Below are 10,813 nucleotides of genomic sequence, written 5' to 3'. Positions count from 1 at the left end.
TGTAGGTGACCCTGCTCTGGCGGGGGGGTTGTACTAGATGATCTCCAGAGGTCCCTTCCAACCCTAACCATTCTGTGATTCTGTGAAGTTATCTATAGTTTTGTTAAATTCATGTAAGGATTTTACTATTTATGTATTGCACCTTTTTCATACTATGATGTTGCTTTTCAGATCCAACTGAGATTGGACTTCACCTTTCAGAATATTGGAAAGCTCATCCTGTCCCAATTAGATGAATCAAAGAAAGGTAACATAGAGGATCAGAAAGCTGCTCAGTAGTTCAATCCCAGTTCAAGAAAGAAGACTGTTTAATCATATCACAATGTTACATATTCACTTTAGTCGTGTTACTATTTGCAAGCTCCAGTTATTAAACTCATGTTCTTTTATAGAGCCCAGTCCAACCTCAGATGAACCGGTAATTCAAGCTATTAATCAAGTCCTCGGAGCTCACTTGGCATTCAGCACTGAGACACCCATAGGTTACACATAAATTGTGGAGTTAAGTTACATTGTCAGTAGCTTACTTGTTGAAATTCCTAACACAGATCTTTCAATAAATCTTTTTCACAATCATAAACTTACACTAGGTACCATAAAATCATAGAATCGCTGAACCTGCCAGACTCAAATCTGGGGTACAGGAAATGAAAAAAACACAGAATAAAAGCACTGAAAAGAAATCATTCATGGAAGGAGCTTGAAATATATGGAATTAGTGTAAGTTCTCTTCGATAATTCTATTTCTGTAATATAGTTTAATATAGTATTCATAGGTGAGATTTGAAATGTTGACTAAAAGAGGAGCTCCTAGATGACATGAATATTTCAGGTATAGACGATTTTCAACATTAAAATTCAGGGAAATCCAGAAGCATGGAAAATACAGGGGTTGTTTGGACTCAAAGGAAGATAGCTGATGGAGATACCTCCATGTTTTGGTACATTCATTATTTCCTGTACTTCCAATAAACAATGACGTATTTTACCTCTGTGAAAACGACTGTTAGGATCTTACTGACACACCTTGTGGTAAGATGGCTTCATCATAAAGGACTCATTTTGAGGATATTTCACTGTTGATGGTACACTAACAGGGGAAATTGCAGGAACTATGAACTTTAATGCTTAACTAGGGATGTGTCCTGTTCTGTTCTGGGATAATTACTTCCAACTAAGAAACTTACCAAAACATAACCGTCTTCAATGTACAAGTTCATGAACAGCAAGCAAATGACTAGGACTCCTAGGAACGACACTGCTGATCTTTTCCGCAAGCATCTCATTTTATCAAAATATTTCAAGTTGAGTCTCATGTGAAGAAAGACATAGAGTAGTGTCACCTATGAAAGAAAACCACAGTGTTACAAGACTTGCTCACCTGATAAACAAGATAGCAAAATAACTTACCTTCAGATGTATAAAATCCCTTCAAACATGCATAGATTATACCCTTTAAGGTGAAATTAATTTAATTTAACCATGGTCATCTTCAGGTTTAACATAGCATCTTAAGTACAATTTAAGATGCTTCTTTTTTTTCTTTCTTTTTTTTTTTTTTTGTCAATAAAGAAAAAACACACTTTATCCTACCCATTTTAGGCTGGAATTATCATATCACTGTGGCAGGAGTGCATTAGCAATTCAGTTTCTCCTGTATAACTGTCAGATCCCAACTTGATGTCAAGAGAAGATGATGCTGTACACTGTTTCCCTCTGTACCCATGTCTCCTTCCAAAGACAGCTCAGGCCAACAGTCAAGAAGAAGCTAATGCATGACTCATTATCATGCCAATAGGAGAAGTCTGGATACCAGAACTGCCAGGCACAAATAAGGTACCTTCCCTGCAGTGAGAAGGCAGTAGCAAGACTGTGCAGCATCCCTTAGCCTTAGATCTCTCTATTAGGATGGAAAGACTCCCACTGGAGGTGTCATTTTCTCCAGAAGAAAGGTGGATGTCTGCCTTAGATTGGACACATCTAAGCAGAGTATTGGAAAGTCCTTACTGCCCTAATTAGATGAATCAGATAAAGAAGGGATGGCATAGAGGATCAGAAAACCACTCAGTAGTTCGATTCAAGATGAAGAAAGAGGACTGTCTAGTCATATCACAATGTTACGTATTCAGTTTAGTCATTTCACTATTTAAAGCAAGCTGTATGTTATTCCTGACTACTAAATCATAAGCATTAACCTGTGTAGGACTATATGTGTTTCAACAAGATCTGTCCACAAACTAAAGAAACAGGCTCCAAATTGGATTGACCAAACTTGGAGGGATTCTTAACTAAAAAGTAGGTTATAAACTCATCATTTGTGTTCTCACTTGTTTAAGTACAAATGTATTTTGGCATAAAAAGTACAAATGTATTTTGGCATAAAATGTGCAAATGTATTTTGTACATAAAAATGTCTGTCTATCAAATGCAATATATTGAAGTCATTTACAACTGGAGACTTTAAAGCTAGCCTATGTGACGTAGTAAAGAGCACTGCATGTGCAGTGGTTAAACCCTGCATTTAAATACCTTCGTTTTTGAAAGCGCTGAACATCTAAACTGACACAATATAGGCCCAATTAAGAGTTCCATAAAAGATTTGTCATGTCATAGAGAAAATTTTCTGGATTCATAACAAAAAACCTTCCATGTGCAAAATTCAATCCGTATTTGCTTTGCTAAACTGATTAAATATATCTAATAGTATAAAATTTGAGTCCATTAGACTCTAGAGAAGAGGGAGGTGAATACATCAAGTATTAGCAATGCAAATTTTTAACTGCAAGCTTTTGTCCGTGTAGATTCAAGATGAACTGCGGTAAATGGACAACGGTTGTACACAGAATCATTCAAAAATCACTGCTGAGAATAAGAACAAATTGCATGTTGGAGAAAGGAAAAAAAATATTGATAATATCTTTTTCAGTCCCTATTTATTTGAGGGTGGGCTGAATTGCAGTGGGCTTGTTATCCTGATGCTGAAAAAGCTCAATGTAGCTATTTTTTAAGTTACAGTAACGATTTCCTTTTCCTTAATATCTAATGAAAATAAACATCAGAAAGGAGCTGCCGGGGCCATGAATCTCCCCACCCCATGACAGCACAGTGGCTGCTGAGTGTCTGTGGCTTCCGGAAGGCTGTTGTGGAGATGAAAGATTGCCCTTGTTTTAGAAAAGACCATGTTACTCATACAGTTTGTACAGTTTGGTCTCAATTTTGTTTCTCTTTTTCTTTCTTCTTATTTTTCTTTTTTTTCTCCCGGCATAACTACTGATTTTCAAAGCAATACTCTCTTGTAAAAACTTACCAGAGGATCACTGCATGGATTAAAAACTGACACTTGTCAGAAAATGGTGTGAACTAGCCTGACTATTGAAGATCCAAGTAGTCTGAGTTGGAGCGCTTGCAGCCACTGGCAGCCTCAGGGGTAACAGAGATGCACTTCAGTTGTACACATCGCAGTTTTTCTTTGGAATACTTGGGAATCACTGTCTTTTCAGTCACAGGATGACTGTATCTGTCGTGTTTACTGATTGAACTGCAGTATTACACAGTTGCCTCATCTTTGCTCTGAGCAGCCTGACTGAAGTCCCTAAGTGTGAGGAGGGGGGCTTACAACTATGTTTGCTAGTTATATTATATTAGTTTTTCCCTGTGTAGTTTTCATTAGATCATCACTGTGTCAGATCAGAAAGAGAAATTGAGGAAATTACACAGGTGAGACTGGAGGAACACAGGACTGTCGTTACTGATGCTGATGTACAGAAAGAGAAGAGCCCAGTACATCCACCATTCAGAGGAAAACACTTGCATTTCTTGTGTTGGTTTCACACAAAGCCATCACAACAGTCTTATTTTACAAATAGAGTCCGTGAAATGGTTGAAAGCAAAAGATGGCTTCAGTGAGGTTTCTTTGTTCACAAGAACTATTGGTAGGTTAACACGGACTAAAGGAACTGAAGGGATGGACGCTCTGACCAGGCTGCGACCCGTTAGGGACCCCGCGGCAGGGAGGAGGCGCTCACTGACACCAGGTGGCACTGCGGCCGCGCACTTGCCAGCCTTCAACCTGCTTCTAAACCTGTTCCTTCCAACCAGTTTGTCTTGAAGGCACTCTTTGGCATACTTACACTGCAAGCCCTTAGCTAAAAATGTGCACTGACTCATACACATATACATACAGAGTTCCTTACGTTTCCTAGAACGGCCGCTTCTCGCAGCTCGGCTTCCAATCTGTAACATTGAGTTGTGGAGCACCAGGCAAGAGAAATTTGCAAGGAAAAAAAGGTAAATTTTACTTTTTTTTTTTTTTTTTTTTTTTTGTAGGTGATCGGAGTCATCTTTTGAAAAATAGTCTCAGAACTTCCCGCAGTGAGACCCCTGCTGTTCTTTAAGACCGTTTGAGCAGAATATTCACCATGACTCGAAACTAACTCTGATATTAAAATAAAAAAGGCTCATAACTCATAATTCAATTCTGAAGCCACAGCTTTGCTTGAAGATTTTATGTCTTCATTATTCATGCGCAATTAAGTAGCTATCAGGATGGTAGAAATACAATTTGTTTCATAAATCTGGCATTAAGCAGTTAAATGCAATAATTAATAAACGTACATGAATTATCAATCTTTTCCTTTCTAAATGAGACGTATTGTTTTCCTCAATCTCTTCAGAGAGATGTCTTCAGATCCCAGATCCTTAAATATATGTTTGCCATCACATATACATGTGCAGTTTTGCATGGTAATATGAAACTATAATTTTTTTGACTTTCTAAAATGATACAGCAATGAAAATACAGCGAGCTGAAAAAAAATGTAATGACATACCTTTACAGTGTGAAGAAGCTGTTCTTTATAGGATCTGCAAAGGTGTGAAAGCTGTGTAAATCACAGAATCATAGAATGGTTTAGGTTGGAAGGGACCTTGAAGATCATCTAGTTCCAACCCCCCTGCCATGGGCAGGAACACCTCCCACTAGACCAGGTTGCTCAAAGCCCCATCCAGCCTGGCCTTGGACACTTCCAGGGATGGAGCATCCATAGCTTCCCTGGACAACCTGTTCCAGTGCCTCATCACCCTCAAAGTGAAAAATTTCTTCCTAATATCTAATCTTAATCTACCCTCTTCCAGTTTAAAACCATTCCACCTCATCCTATCACTACACATCCTTGTAAAAAGTCCCTCCCCATCTTTCCTGTAGGCCCCCTTTAGGTACTGGAAGGATGCTATAAGGTCTCCGCAGAGCCTTCTCTTCTCCAGGCTGAACAATCAAAACTCTCTCAATCTGTCCTCATAAGAGAGGTGCTCCAGCCCTCTGATCATCTTTGTGGCCCTCCTCTGAACCCACTCCAACAGGTCAATGTCTGTCCTATGTTGGGGGCTCCAGACCTGGATGCAGTTTACTGCATATGATGACATGATACTTTCTGTTGGACGATTTGCAACACTCAGAGTAATTTTAAAAATTTTTGCTTTAAAAAACAAATCCCAAATGACCTTCCAGTAAGAGTCTGTTCTTAACAAGTCAAATCCTTGAAATAAAAAACTGAAATGAAAATAGTTAAATTTAAAGCTGATAATTTTTTTTCTACATCTCTCAATTATGATGTCAATGTAGCTGTTCCCAAGAGGAATAAAGACAAAGCAAGGGTTCTTTTTCCCCTTATTTTCATTTTTTTTTCAGAGGAAAAGGCTTTTCTGCCAGCCCCATAATAATTTCTCCTGATTACATATGTGCACGCTCACTGTGGTGAACCATTTCATATTCAAGCCACTCTAATTCTTCATCACTTTCTGACAATACTAGGGATTTGTGCTTTGTCCTTCTTTCAGAGACTATTATTTGTTTTGCTGATCCGTTTCTTCCTCAAACAGGTGTGTAAAAAAGGCCCAGTGTTGTTCCTTTACCTGTAAGTATGCCAACCTGAGTTAATGACTCAGCCTTACCTAACCAACACAGTGAATCTGTTTGTATCTACAGTTGTACAGAGATGTAGCAACAAGGTTATCTTTGTATTATATTTTGGTCTGCTTGAATGCTGTGCCCAAGCAGCACAAGAAAAGTTGCTTATTTGCGGAGGAACTGATGGCTCTCAAAAATGACAACTGCATGATTTTTATACTATAATATTTCCAAATTAGGCATGTAGCTTTGCCTGTCACTGTATTCCAGGAGGTACCTGGAAAGTCTGTAAGTCTGTATTCCAGGAAGTACCACATTTATTACATCAACAAAATCCATAGATAACACATGAAAACCCATGACTGGATTATTAAACCCCTTGTGAACTTTATTTCAATCCCTGTTTTGACTAAGACACTCAGAAGCAGGTCCTTCATTCCTTAACCCTGTGACATACTGTTCCACCATTGTGTAAGTGGATTGTTTTACTTGTAGTTCTTAATGCTTGTCCAATTTGTTTTTCAGCTGTTCATTTTGGAAGGCTGCACATGATCCCTCAAGGATTACATTCAGTCCTCTTTACCAAGTGGCAAAGGAAACACTTCCAGAGGGGGGGGGGGAAAGAAAAAAAAAAAAAGGTTTTTTTTTTACATGGTTATTATTAAATTTTGATTTTGTTATACAAGATGAAAAAAACCCAAAATCTAAGTTGTGATATACATTTGAGCTACGGTTGGTAGTGAACCGGAAAATTATAATGGATAGGCTATTCCATGGGGCTCAGATAGACTCCCAGCAAGATTCACTGTCTGTCTTACTGAAAGCCTGAAAGTACATATAAAATGTTTAAGGCTGAAAGGTAGGATGTTTGCTGTCACTGGCAGCAGGGAAGTAAAAACTGGTCTGAGGGAAAGGAAGGTTTAACTCAGAATGAGGCTAACAAATCCAGAGGGTAGAGTTCGGGTTTTAAACTGGTCACAAGTACACTTTTTGGATAGCTTACCATTGTGTAGCTCCTCATGCTCAAAATAAATAAAGATTATCATGTCTTCTGAAATTTATATTTTAGATACAGTAAGTTTGAAAAGAAGTATATTAATGGGAAGATTACTCAAAAATTAACATTAATAAAAGGATGGGCAAAAGAAGTGGATTTAAAAAAAAGGATTTGAAAGGTATGTTGATACTTGATCCAAAGAAAGCGAGAGATTATTTTAAACACTGATATGTCATATAGATATATACAGAACCCAACAATGTGGGAAAAGGGATGAGAGCTTGGGAGGGAACAGATGATTCAGACGAGGCAAGTTACAAAATAATACAGAAAAGTAAAGAGCTTAAATTCAATGTGGGTATTGGTGTCTTCCCTGACTGACAGCTTCAGAGTGACACAATATGGAGTCACAAAACTTACTTCGGCTGTAGTGCTCTGAGCAAAGTGTAATGTATTTCTTCTGGCATGGAGGAGTCAAGTCTAATCAAGGGGAAGAGATGACTAAGAAGTGTGAAGATGTATTGACTTAGACGGTAAAGCACTATCTAATCCATCACTGGATGGATGGCAGTGTATACCACTGGATATATTTTATCAAGTATGTCGTAGTGTAAAAGATGGGTTTTAGAAAAATAATATAGACAATGAGTTAATGGGATGTGGAAAGAGCCTGGAAGGCAAGAAAAAATGACAAAATCTGAAATAGCCTTCAAGTTCTGCTCCACGGAGACAAAGTAGAGGGGAAAATAAAACAGCATGAGCATGAAGAGGGAAAAGACAGCTCACTGGAACATCCAGAGAGAGAGAGATTAGAAGCTTTTAAAGATACATGAGTCGGGGTTTAGACTGCATCAGAAATACAGGCAGAAATCCTTGAATATTGAAAATAGCATTGGGCACCAATCAGAAGAAAGAATTTCTAGAAAGATGAGGATAGAGACTGAGTTCAATAGATATTCATAGAATCATAGAACTGTCTAGGTTGGAAGGGACCTTTAAGATCATCAAGTCCAACCATCAACCTAACACTGCCAAAACCACCACTAAACCATGTCTCTAAACACCACATCTACATCTCTTTTAAATACCTCCAGAGATGGCCACCACTTCCCTGGGCAGCCTGTTCCAATGCTTGACAACCCTTTCTGTGAAGAAATTTTTCCTAATATCCAACTTAAACTTCCTCTGGCATAACTTGAGGCCATTTCCTCTTGTCCTATTGCTTGTTACTTGGGAGAAGAGACCAACTGCCACCTTGCTACAACCTCCTTTCAGGTAGTTGTAGAGAGCGATAAGGTCTCCTCTCAGCTTCCTTTCTCCAGGCTAAACAGTCCGAATTCCCTCAGCCTCTCCACATAAGACTTGTTCTCTAGACCCTCACCAGCTTTGCTGCCCTTCTCTGGACACGCTCCAGCACCTCAATGTCTTTCTTGTAGTGCAGGACCCAAAACTTAACACAGTATTCAAGGGGATGTCTCACCATTGCTGAGTACAGGGGGACAATCACTTTCCTGGTCCTGCTCACCACACTGTTTCTGACACAAGACAGGATGCTGTTGGCCTTCTTGGCCACCTGGGCACACTGTTGGCTCATATTCAGCCTGCTGTCAACCAGCACAGGGTGGTCTTTTTCCACCAGGCAGCTTTCCAGCCACTCCTCCCCAAGCCTGTAGTGCTGCATGGGATTGCTGTGATCCAAGCACAGGACCTGGAACTTGGCTTTGTTGAACCTCATACCATTGGCCTCGGCCCATCATTCAAAAGATTTTATCCATTGACTCATCAATGAATGAAAGGAAGACATGGATACAAGCACTAATAGATTCAACATTTCTCCCAGAAAGATGGTTGAAAATGCCAGACAAATACAGTATATCAACTATTTGGCAAGGAGATCAGAGCTGTGAGATGAGAGAAAAGTCCACTGTAAAAAGATGCCTTTGGGTTTTGTTTTCTATTGTTCCTGCCATGTTTCAAATCAGTATTCAATGTTAAACATCAGTTCAGAACAAAACATGCCTTGCAAGTCTCTACCAGGCTTGAGGAGAGTCCATAGAGAGTTCCACAACCTGAGACATGTTGAATGTCACCTATCGCTTCCTTATTTTCCATGTGCCTCAGCAGAGTTTCTAGGAGGATCTGCTCCATGATCGTGCCAGGCACAGAGGAGAGACTGACTGGCCTGTAGTTCCCTGGGTCTTCTCTTTTTCCTTTTTTAAAAATGGGGGTTACATTCCCCTTTTTGTCAGTCAGAACCTCACAGGACTGCCGGACTTTTTTTTTTTTTATATATATATATATAAATGGCAGTGCTGGGTCTGTTACTCTCTAGTTAGACTAGGTTTACCTATTCCAGAACAGGGAACAGTCCATTTAGAAAGTTGGCTAACTCTTACAGAGCAAACTCATAAGATTCTGTCGTATAATTGATTATTTGCACAAAGCCATGTGTCTGTGAAGTTCATGGTACCCCTGGGAAATAATGTAAAATAGATTAGGAGATTAAATGCAAGAAAATTGGTTTTCACTGGCCGTATTACTAATCTTTTTCTAAGATAAGTGTTTCATTAAGACTTTCCACTGAGCACCCAGACGGAAGCTTCCTGATCAATGAAATAACTCATTCTATAGAGAAGGCTTAGAAAACTATGTATGGGTGTGTGGGACCAGCAATTTGCTTATTCTTTTAAGAAAAACAAAACAAAATTCAGTAAGTTTTGTTGAATAAACATCTATAAAATGAAAAAAAAAGAAATTCTTTATAAAATGCTATGTTTGTTGCTTGTTTTTCTAAAATGTTTGGGGTTTTTTTTTGGTGCTGAAATGCACATATTGTCACACAGAAAATATACTGCTATGATAATTTCTTTTCAGTAGAAGCAATCCAGTGTGGACAAGATATATCCAAAATTTGACATCTGCAGATCCAATTCTGCAGCCAGATTTACTCATAGAAACTCCGCTAATATCTCTGAAGCTATTAATGGATTCACAAACTGGTAGCCTTGATTGCATTTATTTGGTTTTTAACAAGAAAGAATTAAAATTATTTTTGCTGTTCAGTGGACTTTGCTATTTATGGGCTAGTCTGGCCTTGATCTAATGTTGATTGTATAACTAATGGAGATGGTTTTAGAGGTACCGTAAAATCTGCAACATGTTATCTTGCACTGTAATACAAATAGGTCATGCAAGCTAAGCAGGATCTGTAGGGAGAGGCGTTAATAGCTGCTGCTGCAAGTTTCATCACTGCTTCTGCCTTCTGAGTTAATGCTAGATTAGAGACCTTGTAAATAAATGCTTCATAGGAAGCAAACCAGGTACACTAGCAATTTTCAGTTGCCATGATGATGATTTCAACCTTAATCATCAGATTTCCTGTAGACTTCACAAAAGTGGCTCTTGGCAGCGTGAAAAGAGGCCTCGGATGAATAGCTACACAAAAAGCAAAACAGACATTTCAGATCCATGAACGGATCTCTGGGAGCCCATGGACTTACCTAAAGCTGTTTTCAGTGAGGAGGGCCATGCTACCCTATATCTCTGTGACCTGTAAAGTAAAACTAGTTCCATTTGGGTAGGGAACACCTCTCCAATGCCTGCATGCTGCTGCATGCATGTCCCCTTGGAAAACTGCTATCCAGTAAGCAGCTGGAGCCTTATTTCATTAAACTGATGCACCATTATTCAAACGGACAGTTGGGAAGGGGAAGGGATTACTGCTTTGGTTTTGTAGCAGATTAGTTCCCAATTTTTTTTTAGGAAATGCTTATCTCATTTAGCTTCCAGCTTCAATTTATCTGTTTACTAACATTATGTTTGGTAGTATCTGTTAGGTTGTGCCAGAGATAATTTTGTAAATTAAGCAAAACTCTTATCCCCTCACCTTTTTTTTTTTTTTTATAAAAAAA

At 38.8% G+C, this 10,813-nt stretch overlaps 1 protein-coding gene across 1 annotated transcript in view; it reads right to left on the bottom strand.

The window, feature by feature from the left end:
- MGAT4C (MGAT4 family, member C) overlaps positions 1-1,316 on the bottom strand; it is an 8,469-nt gene extending 7,153 nt beyond the window's left edge. Inside the window, exon 1 of the mRNA XM_009882662.1 lies at positions 1,188-1,316. Within this exon, the coding sequence (XP_009880964.1) occupies positions 1,188-1,316 (129 nt within the window). The remainder of the gene's footprint in view (positions 1-1,187) is intronic.
- Positions 1,317-10,813: the final 9,497 nt, after the last annotated feature.

This window comes from Charadrius vociferus, unplaced genomic scaffold, assembly GCF_000708025.1.
Source record: "Charadrius vociferus isolate BGI_N301 unplaced genomic scaffold, ASM70802v2 scaffold72, whole genome shotgun sequence".
NCBI lineage: Eukaryota > Metazoa > Chordata > Aves > Charadriiformes > Charadriidae > Charadrius > Charadrius vociferus.
The sequence above is the reverse complement of the archived record's forward strand: the minus strand, read 5'-3'. Positions and strand labels throughout refer to the sequence as shown.